The sequence below is a fragment of the Salvelinus fontinalis genome, chromosome 5 (assembly GCF_029448725.1).
Source record: "Salvelinus fontinalis isolate EN_2023a chromosome 5, ASM2944872v1, whole genome shotgun sequence".
Classification (NCBI taxonomy): domain Eukaryota; kingdom Metazoa; phylum Chordata; class Actinopteri; order Salmoniformes; family Salmonidae; genus Salvelinus; species Salvelinus fontinalis.
Genome location: NC_074669.1, coordinates 12454248 through 12475749, shown reverse-complemented (window position 1 = coordinate 12475749; position 21502 = coordinate 12454248). Strand labels below are relative to the sequence as shown.

The window sequence follows — 21502 nt, the reverse complement described above, 5'->3', positions numbered from 1 at the left end:
GGTACATGTAAGGGGAAAAAATATAGTTGCTAACACCTTAAGTCTGAAGTAAAAGACTACATCAAAAGAACCAAAAGGGGAGCCCTCGGCCCATTCTCAATCATCACAGTGTTTCCCAACCGCACTATGCCGAGCCTGATACCACCCAACATGCTAGTGGGTTGGCTGTATGACCTGCTCCTAAAATATACCACTGACCTCCCAATCCACATCCCAAGCATCAGCTGGGAAATGCACTTTTCATCTCTAAAACGTAGCATCAAATAGTCATGTTGTAACGATGAATGAACATTTACACACTACCGAAGCAACAGAAATGTGGGGTGGTGTGAATACTGTTAAATAGTTTGTATTTAGTCAGTGTGTCAAATCCTGTGTGATGGAGCTACTCGTTTTGCGAGCACTTCTAGTCATGTGAAATGTTTGGGGAAGTGACTGACTGAGGATGTAATCTAAACAAATCAGCTTTTTCAAGATGGCTGCTGTGCGAGGCCATCACTGTTGCACAGACTTGCCAGAGGGAGGTGTCTAACTCACTTCTCTGCAAAGCATTTCTGCACTACATTTGAATAAAATAATGAACCACCACCAAAACACCCATATAGACACACATTGAGACACTATCCCTCACTCACATCTTTAAATGAGCAGTTGAGGTGGCTGGTGAGGAATTACATGAGATGAAAGCACGTGGTGTTGGACTTATGAAAAAGCATGTGGTGGTGATCAGCATTAGGAGCTGTGTGTTTAACTCGGTTGTTCAGGCCATGGGTAAAGACGCCGAGCTCAGACCACTGCCACTTATTAACATACCGTAACAAATGTGTATGAAAGGGTGCAAAGGTCTCCGAAAGAGTACATCAGTATTATAACATCAACCATCTGCAATACACCCATCTCATCATTACATGCCGTCAATTCATTCAGTAAGACTTGGCTTTTGAGCTAAGTTGACCTGAGGCAGACAGGTGAAATGTCAGGGTCCCCAAGAGTGAACTGTCAGCGTCCCCTAGCCTCAGCTAGCCTTGTGTGCCAGGGAGGCTAGCTTCACACGGCTGTCAACCAGGTGAGAGGTCACACAGCTAAGATGACCATCACTAGCTCAGGCCTGCCTGCCTCTGTCTGGGTACAGACACACTACAGGAGACAGAGGCCTTACTCAAAACTTTCAAAAGAAGGTGGTAAATAAGAATTGAGGGGCGTCGCCATGAAGAGCAAACCATGTGAATAATATGTAGATCTAACATTATCTCTCTAACACTCCACTGACCAACAGGAAAATAAAAACACCAGAAACAAATGGACAAACTAACTCCGTAGCTTTTAAACGCATCTGGGTTTAACGTGCAGATGTGCACTGCTGTGGGGGGGGGGGGGGGGGGGGGGATCTGTAAGGGTGTATAGACGAAGGGTGGAGTATGAGTTCAGTTTAAGGGGGGTGTGGTGACAGGGGGGTGAGGAAGGGGTGGGGAGGCAGGTTGTCAGGACTCCTCGGTTCCCGAGTCATCTTCGTCATAGCAGCAGTCCTCGCCATCTTCCTCGTCTTCGTCCTCCAAGTCCTCATCGTCATAGTAATCGTCGTAGAAGAGGTTGGAGCCCTCATCTGGGGGTGGGGCACGGGTCCGGACGCAGTACTCTGCCAGGGTGGTTGGCACCTTCACACCGTCCCGCTCAGCATCCGCTTTGGTGGCGTGGACCTGTTTCCTGTTAAGAGAGACAGTGAAGAGACATAAAGGGTTAACTGTGGAAGTGGTACAGGGTGTACCTGATGGTTTGAATGTATACACCCTGTTCTCACCCTTGATGTGTCCATGTGCGCATGTGTCCACCTAACTGATAATCTCGTCGCTCTTTCTGTGCCTGGCCATGATCTGTGTGAGGGTGATTGTATGTGTGCCCACCTGATGATCTCTGTGAACTCTCTGTCCTTGCCCTTGCTGTCCCTCCACTTGCGGTACATGACGGAGGCGTCCACATTGGCCGGGGAGGATGTGTTAGGCTCGTTGAGCAGAGAGATGACACTCAGAAGGATCGTCCTGAGGGAGGGAGGGAGATATGGCGAGAGAGAGTGAGTGAGAGTGATAGTGAGAGAGAGAGGAGAAATGAAGAAAGAGGAAGGGAGAGAGGAGGGAGGGAGAGCGATAGTGAAGGAACAGAGAAAAAAAGAGAGGCCATGAGCTCCTGAGTTCTTCTGAAAATACATTTAATTAAAGTTGGATAAATGTAGAAAAACTTGGATTTTTTCACAAGGACTTATACAGGATACTACCCAGGATATAAACTTCTAACAAACCAAAACCTGCAGAAGAAACAGCAGAAACCTGAAAACACCATCCAACACAAGACTGAGTGAGTTTTGTTCAGTCTGAACCTCCTTCTGAAGTCAAAAAGTAAAAGACGATTTCTAGGTAATTTTGTTATATAATGCTTAGTAAACAAGGCTACAAAGATACCAAGCTGCTAGGACATAACATACCTGTCTGCAACTTCAATTAGCACTGAAGTGTGAAGTGAGATGTGTGAAAACTGACTGATACAAAGAGGGGAATGTAAGCAACTTAATTTTCCACACAGACCATCCCCTGGAATGGCACAATGCTATAAGAGCACTGTCAAGAGCAAGGAAACTCAGAATAGGAGGAAATTGACACAACCTCTGGCAACGTGTACAAGTCTAGGACAGTGATGGTACAGGCATCCTCAAGCAGTTCCAGCAGGACTTTTACGGGATCAAAGAGAGCACAGCAGGAAAAGCTCTCTCTCGGTGACAACTCCCCCATCCTGAGTGAGTTTGATCACACCTCTTCAAACTGTCCTGCAAACGAGGATAGTCATCCCCGCCCCCGGCACTGAACACACCCAGGTCCCAAAACTGCACTGCTCCTCCACAATTGAGAGGGATAAATTCACAGAGAGACATGGTGGAGCTCAGAGAGCTAGTCTACACAATCCAAACAGAACAGACCAGCACAACAACAGGACCTACCAACCCAACAGACCCCACCCCCTCCTAACAGCCCCCCTGTCAGCTCCCCTGACAACCCCCCCACATCCACTGAGGACACAAACGCCAGAAATTGTGCTCCTCATTGACTCAAATGGCAAACACATTCAAGAGAATAAACTTTTTCCAAACACATAAAGTGGCTAAACTCTGGTGCCCAAACACTAAGCATGCCCTAGATCTGTTGTCAGAGGACAGTCTAGGGTCCCCCAGCCACAAACAACCTGATGGCCCAGCAGGAAAGGGTGGCCACAGCACTCAAGGGAGTGATTGAAAAAGCTTCTTCCACTTTCCCCAACGCACAAGTGGTTATCCCCACCCTACAACCACGAAAAGACATTCACCTTGCCACCATACAGCAGGTGAATGGAAGTGCCTCAAAACCTGTCTACCTTGCCCACCACTCCACCCTGGACTTAAACAGCCTTTACAACCAGGTCCACCTATACAAGGCAGCAATTCCAACTTCTGCCAGGACCCTGAAGGACGTCACCCTCAACCACAGCCCAAGCATCTCACAAAGGAGCAACGGACAGCCCGCCCAGAACAGCGAGACACCCTCCAAACTTCTCAAAAAAGTACAATCTTCGTCCCCATGTGTAGTTGCAAACCGTAGTCTGGCTTTTTTTAACGGCAGTTTTGGAGCAGTGGCTTCTTCCTTGCTGAGCAGCCTTTCAGGTTATGTCGATATAGGACTCATTTTACTGTGGATATAGATACATTTGTACCCGTTTCCTCCAGCATCTTCACAAGGTCCTTTGCTGTTGTTCTGGGATTGATTTGCAATTTTCGAACCAAAGTTCGTTCATTTCTAGAAGACAATGCATCTCCTTCATGAGCGGTATGATGGCTGCGTGGACCCATGGTGTTTATACTTGCGTACTATTGTTTGTACAGATGAACGTGGTACCTTCAGGCGTTTGGAAATTGCTCCCAAGGATGAACCAGACTTGTGGAGGTCTACAAATTATTTCTCTGAGCTCTTGGCTGATTTATTTTGATTTTCCCATGATGTCAAGCAAAGAGCCACTGAGTTTTAAGGTAGGCCTTGGAATACATCCACAGGTACACCTCCAATTGACTCAAAAGATGTCAATTAGCCTATAAAGCTTCTAAAGCCATGACATCATTTTCTGGAATTTTCCAAGCTGTTTAAAGGCACAGTCAACTTAGTGTATGTAAACTTCTGACCCACTGGAATTGTGATACAGTGAATTATAAGTTAAATAATCTGTCTGTAAACAATTGTTGGAAAAATTACTTGTGTCATGCACAAAGTAGATGTCCCCAACTTGCCAAAATTATAGTTTGTTAACAAGACATTTGTGGAGTGGTTGAAAAACGAGTTTTAATTAATGACTCCAACCTAAGTGTATGTAAACTTCCGACTTCAACTGTATATCCCCCCCAATAGAATCCCCATACTTTAACGATGACAGCTCCACCATCCTAAAGGGTGAGATCAACCATTTCCAGGCTCAGGGACATGTACTAGTCTGTGGCGACCTAAATGCCAGAATTAGACAATAACCTGACACTCTCAGCCCACATTATTCCCTTCCAAATATGCCCCCCTAGAGACAACTATGACAAAACAACCAACAAAAAATGGGTCACAACTAGGGTTGAACATTTTGGGAAATATTCAGAGGTGGAAACTTTCCGTGGGAATTAACGGGAATAAATATTAATACCATTTAAATGCAGATGTTTTTTGCATTGGATATATTTACCATATCATATGGAGACAGAAACATCAACCTTTTACCTTATCATAAGTAGACATAATTGCAAATTATTAAATCCTTCCATTAGAAATAAAAAAAATTTTTTTTTTTAGTTACGAATTGAACTTTAATTAAATTAGTTGCCTCTTCACATGGGATGATTTCACTGAACAACAAAATAAAGGGAATATTGAATGATAAACAATGATCCATAGTGTCTCCCAAAAACGTTTTCAACATACATCTGTAAAATTATAGTCTAGAAACTAAAGTTTTGGTTGTACCCTCTCAGGCTTCCATGTATTCTCCCTGGACCTCCTCAATGTACACCTCTTGAACATCAGACTGAGGCCTCATCTTCACCGTCACTTTCCAACCTTGTTGAGGATGGCTCGTTGTCAGGCTCAAAAAGCCTCAAATTTGCCCAGATGGCCACCAATTTTTCAACCCTTGCATTGGTCAGCATGTTGCGTGCGTGTTCCCAAACAAGGACCAGTTGCGCTCTGAGGCGGCTAATGTTGGTGGGATTTGGAGGATGGAGGCAACAGGGGAAAGAGCCTCAGATCCACAAAGTCCATTCCACCAGGTGGTTGATGAGATATATGTTGGCACGACTACCATATTGCATCTCCATCCCAAAGCCCTTGCTTGGAAGTGTACTTCGCCAGACTGCCAAGAACCATGCCCTCATCCAGGCCAAGGTGGCGAGACACGGTATTGATGACACCATAGACCTTGTTGATCTCTGCACCACAGGATGCTCTTGCAAGCATACTTGGGGTCCAACATGTACGCTGCGGCGTGTATGGGCTTCAGGCAGAAGTCTTCACACTTGTTGATGTATTTCAGAACTGCAGTTTCCTCTGCTTGGAGCAACAGTGAAGTGGGCAGGGCAGTACGGATTTCTTCTCTTACATCTGCAAGCCGAGTCTGAACATCAGACAGGATGGCATTGTCTCCTTCAATCCGTGCAATGGCAACTGCTATAGGTTTCAGGCTGCTTACCTATCTCTCCCAAAATGCATCATCCAGGAGGTTCCTCTTGATGGGGCTGTCCATATTGGCAGACCGTGATATGGACATTTCTTGGAGAGATTCCTTCCCCTCCAGGAGACTGTCAAACATGATGACAACCCCATCCCAATGGGTGTTGCTGGGCAGCTTCAATGTGGTGCTCTTACTCTTCTGATTTTGCTTAGTGAGGTAGATTGCTGCAATAACTTGATGACCCTTCACATACCTAACCATTTCCTTGGCTCTCTTGTAAAGCGTATTTGTTGTTTTCAGTGCCATGATGTCCTTGAGGAGCAGATTCAATGCATGAGCAGCAAAGCCAATGGGTGTAATGTGAGGGTAGGACTCCTCCACTTTAGACCAAGCAGCCTTCATGTTCGCAGCATTGTCTGTCACCAGTGCAAATACCTTCTGTGGTCCAAGGTCATTGACTACTTCAGCTCATCTGCAATGTAGAGACCGGTGTGTCTGTTTCCCCTTGTGTCTGTGCTCTTGTTGAATACTGGTTGAGGGGTGGAGATGATGTAGTTAATTATTCCTTGCCCACAAACATTCAACCACCCATCAGAGATGATTGCAATAGTCGGTTTTCTCTATGATTTGCTTGACCTTCACTTGAACTCTGTTGAACTCTGCATACAGCATATTAGTAGATAAACCATGTCTGGTTGGAGCGGTGTATGCTGGGGAAGAAACATACAGAATTCTCTTCCAATACACATTGCCTGTGAGCTTCAGAGGTGAACCAGTTAAAGACACAGGTTGAGCAAGACATTCATCAGCATTCTTTTGACTACGTTCCTCCATTGAGTCAAAATAACTTCTGATTCCAGGAGGACCATGAGCTGTTGCTATCGATAAGGTGTCTGATTCATAATTTTCACCTCGAATAGAAGTAGAGGGACTTTTGTCATGGGTTGCTTGCTGTGAGCGCTGAGGGAACTTTATGCACTTGGCCAGATGATTCTGCATCTTTGTTGCATTTGTTTCATATGATTTGGCACAGTATTTGCATTTGCACACTGCTTTTCCTTCCACATTAGCTGCAGTGAAATGTCTCCACACATCAGATAGTGCCTGTGGCATTTTCCTGTAAAGAGTAGGGGGAAAAAGAGTAAAAAATAAACAATACACAATTCCATGTACAGATAAATAGTTAAGCAGTTAGATAAAACATTTATCTTACAAAGGAGTTGTTTACAATGAAACATGTATGGAAACAGGTGAATTGACACTCCTCAGATAGTAGGCTCAAGCAAGCTAAAACCCACATGGTAGCAAAAACTAACTAGCAGAAATTAACAAGTTAGAAATTATTTAAACACACTTTGCTTTAGGCTACTATTTACTAGTTAACAAAAAAATCATGCATGTCATATAAAATATATTCCCCCCACCCAGTACTGTAATCAAAACTTACCAGAAAGCATGTAGTCCTTGGCTCAGACAGTGTAGTAGTGTGGGCTCAATAGCATCTCATTAGTGTGCAAGATCTTGAGAATCAGCTGTACATGTGATGGAAGCGCACTGCACATGTGATGGAAGAACTCACTAAGCATGCACAAGGTTGCAATTCCATTGAATTGGGGATAGTTTAACCAAAATATGCCACAAGACCTAGAATTGCCTATGATTGAGTGTGTGTGAGAGTGAGAAGTAAACACCAGGGTTATTGGAAGACAGGCAGACAAATCGGGTAAGCTCCAGTCCATTTGCTCAGCAGTGGTTTCACTGTTAGTTTTACAAACAAAATAATTGTCAGTTTTATTAACTTAAACTGTACAATTGTTTATTTTTGATGAAAGTACTAATGATGAGTGTAATGTTGCTTGTATGCGTGTGCTTGCTGTGATTGTCACCCCTGATATTGGCTACACTAACCTATCTACTTCCCATGCAGTTGCGGGACAGAAGTGGTTGGCAAGTGGGAGCGAAGGACACAAGTGTTGTTGCCGTTAGTGATGCGAGGGTTGAGGCATAACCCGCAGTTATATCTGCGGGGCGGGTGTGATTAGGGTCAATGAATATTGATTGTGTGGATGAAGGGTGGGTGGGTTGAATAAAGAGAAAAATAATACCTTAAAAACAGGCAACTGAGGTTTTTCTTTCATTATTTTAGGTTGACATTAGGCCCTAAAGCTTAGGCTGATGCACTAACTGTAGTCTACGCACGCCAAACGGCCTACACAACAATCGCTTTTGGGAACAGGCAGAAAAAGTATATGTAACCCACGGAGGAAAATAGGACAATGTCTCTGTGGTGTTAAGTTAAATTCCATAACAAAAAAATAGCTGTGAAGGGCAGAAAAGTAATGCGAACTGGTAAAAGAGGATGATAGCAGTGCCGACTATGATGATTATGAGGAGCTATACAAATTCGACAGTCACAAGATGGGAATTCAAATAGGCCTATGGCACATAAAGGGAACTGTAGCCTTCTGTTCAGGATGTTGAATACTGACTTGTATCACGGGTGACCTGCCTGTGTTCAGATGAGTTGAATGGAACCTGAAAACTGGAAACTGACTGTAGGTCTATTATAACCTCTCACATAACCTTAATATTAACTCCTGCATAATTAAGCATTTCTTGCAGTAAAATTATACACCAAATGTAGGCAAAAATTTGACTCAGGAGTGGAGAAATATGATTTATTTTAGCATCTTGAGAGAATGCACAGTTAGATATGTCTTTAGAGGTGCCATCTTTATCAGTATCATAAAAACTGATAGTATTTTTCAACCACAAAATATGTATCCAAGACAACCTGAAATCTACAGCGCATTTTCTATATTAGTTATTTCTTGTGTAGGCTGCCATTCTACTTGAAATATAATCCTGGGAGGGAGAAACAATTGACCACGTTACAAGCTACCGCCGGCGACACCGTGAAACAGCTGCCAAGTGGAAAGCATTAGCACCGGCTTGCCTTGTCGTTGTGCTAACTGAGGGCAGTAACGTTAGTTAATTGGCATGTCACGGTGACATCCATATGAACACTAGCTAGCGGTCTTCACGGATGAATGGGTAAAAGTTAGCTTAAAGTAAATTTGCTGTCATCGCCTAGGGACCAGGTAGTTAACTAACCTAACTCTCTAACTACGAAAACCTCCAAATCGCATGACGAGAAAATTTCAATTTCTGTGTCACTTCCATCTGCAGCTGTATACCATCTATTCATAACCAACTTTTTCACACCCGTGACCCTCCCTCTCCCCTCTCCCCACACCCGTGACCCACCCTTTTTCACACCCGGTTTCACCTAAAGAGAAACCGATTCAAGACAAGACCAGAAAAACACAAATTCAAGACCATGATTGTCATTTTGTCAAATTACCACCATAAGAATTCAAAATGTCCAGTATTTCTGTATTCATATTTCAGAACAACGTATAGATTCTTTAGACATTTGAAATAGTGAAAAAAATCCATGCTGAGGAAAAATAGAGCCACTATACAAATTATTACTAACCCAAACACAGTGGGGAACAATTGGCCTTCTACGCCTTCAGAGAAGGGCTAAGGATTAATAAAATGATTATAATAACATAATAATAATAATAATATTTTCAATGATGTTCTGATTTAATCGCATCAATTTTTGTTGGAAAAGAAGGGGTTAACACTGAAGAGAAAAAGATATCCAATCAGGATTTTCCTTTGCTGGTCTCTGGGGAGATAAATCTAGCTAGGTAAGTCAGCCATCAGCTAGGCAATCAGAAGCTAGATAAAGGCATCTGCCATTCAACTGCATTAGGGCAACATTTTGGAATGACAGTGGAATCAACCAATCACATTTTGACTTAAAAGGTGGGACAGTTTTTTACCAAAATGTATGGAAACTTACCCCTTCTAGCTTTTGTTGTTGGCTAGTTTGCATTGGCTGCAGCAGGTGATATCAAAGAGTTTGTTGATCATTTGTTAGCTTCTCCCTTTTCAAGAATAACTTTCAACAAGAAGTTAAGTTTCAAATTATCATCATCTGGTGAGTGGAACTGTGTTTCTTATTGCAGCACACTTCCTGTTGTACTTGGATATGGTCATTTTCAAGATTTCATGAATTCATAGAATGTTTGGGAATTACATATGCTAAGGCATTTGTGAAACTTCTACAGCAAAATAGAGTGGGAAAGCAGCCATGCGTTTGGACAATTAATAGACACTGCAGTGAATAAAACCAAATAAAAACGTATGTGTTGTCCAGTACCGGAGTCTACACAGACCCGTGCACTATAGCCAATCAGAGCTACAGTAGGCCTTCATACAAACAAGCAATTTGCCACACCGGCCTACCATCATTCACTTTGAACTGGACTGTGTGTTTACAGGCAGTTGCAACAGCGCAACTTTAGTTTATTAGAACACATTTGCCAAACACCACGAAATACACCTGAATGGATTTTTGCAAATATGTAAATACAACAGTAGTCCTCTTACATTTGGGAACTTTACAGTCCTATTGATCAAACAACCATGAAAAGGTAGACTCCCTCTGTTATGCACATTAACAACAACAAGATCAACAACTAATGCTAGCTAAAGGAAGATGAGCTAAAATCTAACGAAGGTACATTAGATAAATGCTTCAACTTTCGCTGTAAAGCATATTTTCAAAATCTGACACGATAGGTGGATTAACAACAAGCTAAGCTGTATTTTGGTATATTTCACTTGTGATTCCATGATTATAAATATTTTTAGGATTATTTTTGAATTTGGCGCTCTGCAATTCAGTGGTTGTTTAGGAAAATGATCCCGGTAACGGGATCCGTAGCGTCAAGAAGTTAATTAAGAAGTAAGTGATACCCTCCACTACACCTCTGGCCCTTTGTGTTTAACAAAAAGTGCACTCTCCTACATGAGTATGCTGGTATTATGGTTGCCTGTTACACACTGAAGGCCTACAGGTTCGCCACTGTGCAAACATGTATATAATAGGTATAAAGGGTTTTAAGATACTGCATTAAGGTTTCAAGAAAGGAGTGTATACATTTGGCCTGGCGAAGCAGTTTTATGCGTTCCCTGAATGGAAGCTGATAATTGAGTTTTTTTAATCCGCTCTTGGCTGGTCTCGGGAAGAAATTATGAGTCCTCACTGTCTGAGACCTAGTCAAGACAAAGTACAAATGTATCCAGACTGAGACACTCAATATGTGGTCTCGAGACCACTACAAAACTGCTCTCTGGGCAAAGACGTGTGAGGCCATTTTTATTTGCAGTAGTTGCTGCGCCACCGAGGAGACCCAATGTAGTAATTATATATCCTGCTGTGTGTGGAGTGAGTGAGAGAAAAGAAGAGAAAAAAATGAAGACAATGGAAAGTAAGATTAAATGTGTGAAAAAAGTATGTGAATCAAGTGAAAATATATTATAGATTTTGTTTTATGTTTGATAAATTCCACATTTATACTAATAGTCAACCATATATCAAAGCTGGGGAGAAGGGGTTGAGTGAGAGAATTATCATTGTGTGAGGGAAAGGTGTGGTGCATAGAGTACCTGACATTCTGTGTAGGGTTCCATCTCTCAGAGGGCAGCTCTCCGCTCTGGGGGTCGTCCACTGGGGGGTGCAGGATGGAGATACACACGTCCCCGTTCTACAGGAACACAAACAGGTCAGTTACCAGCAATACATTTGTGACACTGCCACATATCTAACAGTGCGCAAATCAAGAAAATGTCTCAGGCGGAGATGCAAACCCTTCTGCCAAATGGTCCCTGTCATGAACTAGGCTCTGAGGACATGAACCAACAGCACTCGGGTGTCCCTATCCTATTACGCCTATCTTTGGTTCATTCGTCACAATGAGAAATCCTGTGGGGGAAATAACTTTATTGCTCAGCTCACTGTACATCTCAGACCATGAAGAGGGGGAAAGCGGGGATAAACAGAGTGAGGAGCCACCCAAATCAGCCTACTGTGAGGGAGGCAATAATCTTGATAAATGACTAACCACAGTTAATGGTCTTGTGGATGATTTTAAGAACTCATTGGTGAGTGCCATAAATAGAGAGGAAAGCCTGAGAGGCTAATGTCAATGCAAAAACTGACGAAATCGAGAACCACAAAGGATTCCATAAAGCAACTGGAACAAGGGGTGTTTGAATACACCTTGAGGAGGGATGAGAAATGGAAGAATGAGGTGCATAAACTCAATAACTACCACTGGTTTTCCTGGTGCATTTGGCCTAGGCACCCCAGGTCTGAGCACCCTGGCTGGTTCACAAGGTCATGCGTCACGTGCCAATCATTTCTCCACGCCTCCAATCTGCATGGAGTTCCCTCGCTTTGATGGTTTCAAGGAGATCTCAGATATCTTGAACTTTTTGGAGCAATGTGACAATTTCCTATCCGTGAGACCTATATCAAACCCTGAGCTGATGGGGACCCTATCTAATGTTCTCAAAGGACCAACCAGGAGCCGGTGGATGGCAGAAAATAAGAAAATCACCACCTGGGTGAAGCTCAAAGAGGCATTCCAGGTAGAATTTTTACCAACTGACTACTTAACAGAGGTAGAGAAGAAACTAAGAGATATGGTTCAACTTACAACTCAGTCTGAGGGACTTTGCTTATGATTTCCGGGTACTTTGTTTGAAGTGGAAGCCTAACATCACAGAACCAGAGCTGGAGAGAAGAATTCTCAACTGTAACCCTCGGGTGGCGGTCTGCTTCAGAGGAACAGTGGGGGTCAGGAATTTCCAATATGAAGCGGTACTTGATACAGGGTTTACTTTCACCCGGATGAAGAAAAGCCTCTGGCAGAATATCACATGTCCAGGAGAGCAGTTTTGTGAGAACCAAAGTTCTCTGCTGGCAGATGGGCAAGTGCATGGTGCTTTGGAAAAAGTTCAGCTCCTTTACAACTGGCATAACAGCATGTGGTCTTTGGAAATGTTCATCTTAGAGGATGACCATTTGGCGTTTCCTATCATCTTGGGTCTTGACTTCCTCACCAAGACCAAAACAATAATAGACCTTGGGGAAAATAAGTATGGGTTGTGGAATCAAAGAAAATACTTTTATCTTTTTTCTTCCTTTGAGGATCAAGCCCAGTTAGGTCATACCGGGGAAACAAGACCACACAAATATGGAACAACAATCCAAGTCAGTCTGTACAGTCGTGGCCAAAAGTTTTGAGAATGACACAAATATTAATTTCCACAAAGTTTGGTGCTTCAGTGTCTTTAAACATTTTTGTCAGATGTTACTATGGAATACTGAAGTATAATTACAAGCATTTCATAAGTGTCAAAGGCTTTTATTGACAATTATATGAAGTTGACCCTTCTTTTTCAAGACCTCTGCAATCTGCCCTGGCATGCTATCAATTATCTTCTGGGCCACATCCTGACTGATGGAAGCCCATTCTTGCATAATCAATACTTGGAGTTTGTCAGAATTTGTGGGTTTTTGTTTGTCCACCCACCTCTTGAGGATTGAACACAAGTTCTCAATGGGATTAAGGTCTGGGGAGTTTCCTGGCCATGGACCCAAAATATCGATATTTTGTTCTCCGAGCCACTTAGTTATCACTTTTGCCTTATGGCAAGGTGCTCCATCATGCTGGAAAAGGCATTGTTCATCACCAAACTGTTCCTGGATGGTTGGGAGAAGTTGCTCTCGGAGGATGTGTTGGTACCATTCTTTATTCATGGCTGTGTTCTTAGGCAAAATTGTGAGTGAGCCCACTCTGAGAAGCAACCCCACACACGAATGGTCTCAAGATGCTTTACTGTTGGTATGACACAGGACTGATGGAGCGCTTACCTTGTCTTCTCCGGACAAGCTTTTTTCGGATGACCCAAACAATCGGAAAGGGGATTCATCAGAGAAAATGACTTTACCCCAGTCCTCAGCAGTCCAATCTCTGTACCTTTTGCAGAATATCAGTCTGTCCCTGATGTTTTTCCTGGAGAGAAGTGGCTTCTTTGCTGCCCTTCTTGACACCAGGCCATCCTCCAAAAGTCTTCGCCTCACTGTGCGTGCAGATGCACTCACACCTGCCTGCTGCCATTCCTGAGCAAGCTCTGTACTGGTGGTGCCCCGATCCCGCAGCTGAATCAACTTTAGGAGACGGTCCTGGCGCTTGCTGGAGTTTCTTGGGCGCCCTGAAGCCTGCTTCACAACATTTGAACCACTCTCCTTGAAGTTCTTGATGATCCGATAAAATGGTTGATTTAGGTGCAATCTTACTGGCAGCAATATCCTTGCCTGTGAAGCCCTTTTTGTGCAAAGCAATGATGACGGCACGCGTTTCCTTGCAGGTAACCATGGTTGACAGAGGAAGAACAATGATTCTAAACACCACCCTCCTTTTGAAGCTTCCAGTCTGTTAATCGAACTCCTCGTCCTCGTCAACACTCACGCCTGTGTTAACGAGAGAATCACTGACATGATGACAGCTGGACCTTTTGTGGCAGGGCTGAAATGCAGTGGAAATGTTTTTTGAGGATTCAGTTCATTTGCATGGCAAAGAGAGACTTTGCAATTAATCTGATCACTCTTCATACCATTCTGGCGTATATGCAAATTGCCATCATACAAACTGAGGCAGCAGACTTTGTGAAAATTAATATTGGTGTCATTCTCAAAACTTTTGGCCACGACTGTACATGGCTGTGCCTACTACACCCTCGACACTCCTAGAAGATCCAGTGATCTGCTATTTTCTCCAACTTGCAGTCTGAGGTTCAATTCCTCTTCCAATCACGGCCCTGTGTGTTCTGGTCGACTGGGGAAAACCATGGTTGAGGCACACAAGATCTACACCAAAGACAAAGTCCCAGTCTGCTGCAGGGGCTACAAAGTGTCACCCTACAAGAGAAAGATTATTGTAGATGAAGTGGAAGAAATGGGACAAAATCCTTGAGCCTTCACAATCTGCTTGGGCTGCTCCTGTAGTGCTGGTGGGGAAACCGGATGGTTCCCAGAGGTTCTGCACTGATTTCAGAGGGATGAATGCAAAGACGCAAAAGCGTCTTATCCTATGCCCATCATGCACAACCTCCTGGAGTCTCTACATGGAGCTTCCGGTTTCATTACCCTGGATCTGAAGTCAGGGTATTGTCAAGTAGCAATGGTTGAGGAGAGAAAGGCCAAGACAGCGATCATCACTCAGATAGGCCTTTATCAGTTCAAAGCGATGCCGTTTGGGCTTAAGAACGCCGGTGGTACCTTCCAGCGCCTTATGGAGAAAGTTCTGGGGAACCTGAGAGTACAGATCTGTTTTGTCTACATTTTGTTATATGACTGTGTTCTCTCCCAACCCAGAGCAACCTGTGAAAGACTTGGATGCTGTGTTCTCAATGCTTTATGACGCTAAGGTATTCAAAGACCAGCTGAAGTTCTTGAGTCACATTGTGAGAGGTGTTGAGACAGATCCAGCCAAAACGACAGTGATGACGGACTATCCGGTTCTACATGACCTCAAAAGTCTACACAGGTTTCTTGTGCTGGCAGAACAGTTTTGAGCATTTGAAGCAGGCTCTTGTTAATGCACCAGTGTTGGCTCAGCCAGACCTATCGCAGACATTCCAAGTCCAAACGGATGCCAGTGATGTAGATTCTGTGTGGTCCTCACTCAACTGATGGAAGGTGGAGAAAGAGTCATTGCATATGCCTCACGGCATTAGAGTAGCTGAACGCAACTACTCAACATCGGAAAAGGAGTGCCTCACAGTGGTGTGGGCAATCGAAAAGGCGAGGCATTATCTTGAGGGGGTTGAGTCGGATGTATTTAATGATCACTCGGCACTTACATGGGTGTTCAACAGCCCCAAAATGTCTTCCAGGCTCACACGCTGGATGTTGCGCTTTCAGGAATTCCAGTTCAGAGTGAATTACCGGAATGGGCATAAGAACATTGTTCCTGATGCTCTGTCCAGAGCAGTGGCTCCAGCAGCAAGCCAAGTAGCATATGTTGCAGGCACCACCACTCAAAGCCTTTGCATTCTTCCCACCTCTATTGCTGAGATACGTGAAAATCTAGCTCAGGACCAAGAGGTTAGTGACCTTAGTAAGAACAAATAAGCTTCCAGTGAGCGTCCAGGTCGGATTGGATTCAAAGTACTCCAAGGAATCCTGTACAGGAGGATCCCTGTTAAAAGGAGAAGTCAATAAATATCAACTTGTGGTAACCAAAAGGCCTTGACTCCCTTTATCTGGATTACTTTTATGACCTTCCACTGGCCTGCCATCTTGGTTGCCTGGCGGTTATCTGTTGCCAGGACGTATGGGAACATGTGAAGGCCGTTACAGTTTGCCAACAATACACACCTTCACCCACTCAGGAGTTCCTCAGTACCTCATATCTGATTGTGGACCCTAGTTCACAGGAACGGTTATGGATGATCTTTGTAAGTCATGGTGACACACAAGTTCACCACAAGTTGCCGTCCACAAGCCAATCTTACAGAGAGACACAATCGTACCATCAAGACTCTGATTGCCTCTTTTGTAAAAGATCGCCACCAGAACTGGCCTAAATGGATTTTTGAGTTTCGTTATGCTATCAACACAGCAAAACATGAAACAACCGGAAAAATCCCTGCTGAGCTTTCCATGGAGAGGAATCTCCAAGGGCCTCTGTAGAGGATGATTTCAACAGCTCCATCTCCGCACCAGCCGCAATACAACTCAGAGACAGCAGGCAATGGCAAAATAAGTAAAATGGAGAGTGGGCATTTGCCTGGCGAGACAAACCAAATACTATATCGCGTGCAAGAAACATGCACACTTCCTGTCGGGAGATTTGGTCTGGTTAAAGGCACGTCCACTTTCTAAAGCCTCTGACTATTTCTCGTCCATGCTTGCGCTGAAGTGGTCCGGTCCGGCAATGATTCTGTCATATGTTAAAATAATTCCATTCTGTATGGACGATAGAGATTGTGGCCTAAAAAGAGCGCTACTGCTTTAAGAAGGGCAGCTGAAAAAGGTATGAATGAGGAATTGCGGAACATAGAGGGGAGGTGGGTTTTTCCATAGCGTACCTGGGAGATGAAGACACCGGATAAACCGCATAGGCACCAGTTACAAATTGCAAGACGAGAACTGAAGCCTGCAAAACACAGTCCGTGCCTTCCTTTGTTGGGATGTATTGTTTGGCACTGGGAACGTGTTCCTAAAATGTGATTATTTCCTTGTTGGGGATTAACTAAATGGATCACAGAGAAAGTTTAATGAGTGGACATGACTTCTAAACTTCGGGGAGATCCGTCGTTTTCCCCCCTCATTGTTTTTGTGATCATCCACTGCTGGCTATCTTTTTGCTTGCTGGGGGGAAATATTATTTCAATCCGCAAAGACTATTAATTGAACTGAATTAACTAAAGGGGATCAAAAAGGGGAAAATAAAGAACAGACTTATAAATTAATAATTTCCTGGTTGGGCGAAACTCAATAGGCTTTTATAGCCGAATCTGAACTTGAGTTGAACCAAAAGAAGGTTATTTGGTCATTGCGACGGTTATTGAATATTTGGATGTGTTTGCTAAAACTATGCATTTAAATTATAGTATTTGTGGGGGTTATTTTGTTATCATTTTATTTCTGATTTGTGTTGAAGATAGGGTTTGTGTTGGTTTTTTAAAATCCATATTATTTAATTGACAAAACACCTATGTTCTGTTGTTTTTCTTGCTATAAACCCTCCTTAAAAAGTCTATTAAGTTTGATTGTTATACATTACACAACTGGTGGGTCTGATCCTGAATGCTGATTAGTTAAAACCACATTCCAGCCGATGTCTATTCCACAAGTTACCACCGGCTAAATCTGTGACGTTAAGATGCCAATTTACTCTGTTCCATTGGACTGCACAATCAACTGTCTCATCAGCCCAACCAAGCAATTTGTATTGATCAATGAAGTCACCGATTAGTTAGGAACTGCCCTCACCTGGTTGTCTAGGTCTTAATTGTTTGACACCCCTTCTCTATACATACACTAGGCCACTGTTAAAGTATATGATAGCAACAGAGTCTGAAAGTATTTATAATAGAAGATAACAAGTTAAAGCTATTCAGAGACAAAAAGACGTTGAACTATTATGTAGGGGAAAAGCTAAAGAAAGGTGATTGTGTAATGACAGATAGGGTGAGTGTTGTTCTTTCTCTTACCTCGTAGATGTTGGGGTGCCACATCTTGGTGAGGAAGCGGAAGGCCGGAGGAGAGTAGGGATAGTCGATGGGGAACTTGATCTGAGCCTGAGAGAAGAGCACACTAATTAGGGATGCAAGAGGCAGAGGCCAGCTGAATAAGGTGTAAGAGTATAACTCTGGTCAAATGTCTAGTCATAACTACTTTATTTAGGCTCGTCTTAGCTTGGTACCAGATCAGTATGCTTTAGTCAACTCCTCTATCGTTGTCATGCCATAGACATTGGAGTCGAGGCTATGGGTCATTTCCATTCAAAACAACCCATGAGCACCAACATGTGAAATATATAGGATTGGCCTGAGTAGGTGGGGCGGGGCCAAGTGCAAGTGGATCTTTCCAAATTCAACAGACATGCATTGAATTAACCAGCCTGATAATAGCTCATTTCCAATTTGATAAAATGTCTCTACTCTGAATAGAATAGGAATGGAGTTACAGGCCTACTCAGGCTGGTTATAGGTAGACTATCACATTCAACCTATACCATATAGCCCATCTATCAGAAACTGGTCATTTGGTTCCATTTCAACATATTTATTAGTGAAACCAAAGTGCTCTAACATATATAAATTAAATCCAATAGCCTAGTACACACACAAACATTTTCAAAAATGTTCAAATCAAACTAAAACAATCTCGGTCGACCAACAGCAATCGACCAGTGGACTAATTGGGGTCAACCAGGTTAGTCTCGAGATAATAACTTATTTTTCAAGAGGGAGGGGCGGAACATGTAAGGGGTGGGGGTTGTGCACAAACTCCACACAAGCCTTCGCCGACATTAGACCATTACTTGTGGCCTACTGCTGATTGCATTGTACGAGCCCTTAGTGACAAGCAAATTGAACAGGGGGATGTTGCCATATCTACTGGGCCCATACAACAAGCCCAGAGTGGAAAGCCTGACATAGGCCTAATAGAATTCTGTTAGCTTGTAAAAGTCTGGGGCCATGCCTCCGAACTGGCTCGGGTCCAGAATGACTGGGGTTCACGTAAACACTCCACATACAGACAGAGATGGGCAACACAACACAGGGACAACAGCCTTGCAGCTTACATACCAGCCTAGCTCCAGCTAGCATAGCACTCAGTGAGGGTGCTAAGGCCAGTGGAAACACAGAGGGACATTTAAGCCCCGTAAGGTGAGCCCTGAGTGCAATATATAAGAGCAAGTGGCTTATTAAAGCAGGAAGAGGGATCCCTGTAAGATGGTAATGGTATAACATTTCACCACGCGGCTTATAGAGGGCCTTTCACACTTTCCCTGTCCACATAGAGCCACAACATGGATCTCAATAGAACACACTCATACTCTGCCCAACATAGCCTACTTTCTGCCTGATCATAGGAATGGAACAAAGACACACACGTTATAAAACAGCATATTGATGCCATCACAAAACACACTACACATAACCCAGGGTTTTATTTCTTTGCATGAGTTAATTAAAACATAGAAAATGGCTGATCCAGAAGGGACTCCTGGTCTGAAATATTGTTTTCATACAGACAAAAATCCCTGTCATTATGTGTGCTTTTTATACCAACTTCTTGGTATATCTGAAAGGGGTAGGGGGTAACACATATGATCAATTAAAAGCCACTTAAAGACCGTGTCATAATTCCTGCATTTTCACAGGCCCTGTAACCAAAATACAGGTATCGGTCTGTGTGAATGGTTCTCTGTTTTTTGTCAGGAAACTTCCTAAACACTTCCACTGTTAAACACCTCCTTAATTTGAAATGCAAAAAAATTCCATGGTTTAACAACACGCTCCACCACACCCAATTTGCCAGTTACCCACTGATGTAAAAAAGAGGTATACCTGCAAGATAGTGGTAAATAAGGGTCTCTTTGAAAGGGGGTCAATATAAACATTGCCTTATATTTTTGCAGGTAATATATGCTGCTACATCTTCGGTCTGAAATGGGTAATAGAGAGGGGGATAAGGGAAACAGAACACAGAAAGTAGGGTCTATCCTCCATAGAGAGCACTGACACTGAATCTCTGAGCACTGACACAATGCCCATGACAGGCAGGCTGCACTCACAGGCAGAGAGGGGGGAGGGAAACTTTCCATGGCAGCAGAGAAAACCCTGACCTGTCTGCAAAACTGACACCAAGCCCAGAGGGATGAGAGGAGAGAGGGAAAACAGTGGAGTGTGACTGGGCTTAAAAAGCTGGCCTTGCTCATTTATTCTGCTGCACCCTGCCTACCTCATCAAGTACATCCCAAGGAGGAGACAAACAAGAGAGGTTCAGAATAGAGATATTAGCTCCATTTCCCTGCCAAATTCTGAACTCTACACAAACACACTCAAATATCCCCTCCATGCCCGTGAGGCTTGACTGTCTCTAATCACATAGTAAGTACATGCCACACACACGCCCCTGAACTTAGCTCCTCATTGCACACTACACCAAGTCTCTCCTCTCCTGGCTGCACCCCACCAAGCCTCTCCTCTCCTGGCTGCACCCCACCAAGCCTCTCCTCTCCTGGCTGCACCCCACCAAGCCTCTCCTCTCCTGGCTGCACCCCACCAAGGCTCTCCTCTCCTGGCTGCACCCCACCAAGCCTCTCCTCTCCTCTCCTGGCTGCACCCCACCAAGCCTCTCCTCTCCTGGCTGCACCCCACCAAGCCTCTCCTCTCCTGGCTGCTCAGCTCCATGTTTCTCTGAAGTGAGGCTCTCCTGAGAGCCCTGTGGAAACAAGTGGCAGCTGCTTTTATGTATCACCTAGTAACAGGTACAGAACGGGGAGGATGTGTTGCTGCTTCAGTCAGCCAGGCAGACAGGAGGAGGAGGAAGAGAGGCTGGCACAGGAAGAACAGGATCTAGAGCAGAACTGCAAGGCTCAGCATCTACCTTGTAACCTACCTAGACCCATCTTTCTTGGATGGTGACCTAAAAACACGTGTGGCGAAGCCAGTCAGAGAGAACATACCCTGTGAAGGTAGGCTGGAATCAGGGAAAAGTAAACCAGGTCAGCTAAAGCAGCATAAACCCTCACAGAACTAATCATTCTGTTCTTCTCCCAACGCACCACCTTCCCCGTCTGCCGACACCATTCTACCAGTCCCCAAGCTTGCTGTCCCTCGCTCTCAGATTGTCTCACTCTTATTACCTCTCTCCTGGCTGATCTACAGAGTGTGAATGAAAAAGGGAACATATCCTTGAGAACAGCGGTGCACCCCACACGTCTTTGTAGACTAGAATGTGATAGAAGTGCTTTAGATGATCCTACCCAGACACACCAGGGTCCTGCCTCATTTAACAGAACCCTTTTAGTGTGGGGGAGGAGAAATACAGTCACTAGTACATGCTACACCAGAACCACTGTCAAGACTGAACGGCGGTCCACTTCACAAATGCAATTAGCCTAATTACAAGCTGCCAACCAACTTGACACGATGACGAGAGGGCCTGTCAAAACCCAGACCCTTAGTGCTGTAAAAAGACAACAATGCAGCAATGCTGCACACATCTGTAATGGCTCTAGTCTACTATAAGGTTCCCTGGGACATGAGAGGACTGAATTAGCTGTGGACCAAGGCACCAATCATTATTTAAACCTTTCTGACACAAAGCATAACT

At 43.9% G+C, this 21502-nt stretch overlaps 1 protein-coding gene across 1 annotated transcript in view; it reads right to left on the bottom strand.

Moving 5' to 3' along the window:
* Positions 1-1370: 1370 nt before the first annotated feature.
* LOC129855133 (ubiquitin-conjugating enzyme E2 R2-like) overlaps positions 1371-21502 on the bottom strand; it is a 30368-nt gene continuing 10236 nt past the window's right edge. The window contains exons 2-5 of the mRNA XM_055922482.1: positions 17866-17952; positions 11245-11342; positions 1902-2036; positions 1371-1704 (exon numbers count right to left, since the gene is read on the bottom strand). Of these exons, the coding sequence (XP_055778457.1) occupies positions 1482-1704; positions 1902-2036; positions 11245-11342; positions 17866-17952 (543 nt within the window). The 3' untranslated portion in view covers positions 1371-1481. The remainder of the gene's footprint in view (positions 1705-1901; positions 2037-11244; positions 11343-17865; positions 17953-21502) is intronic.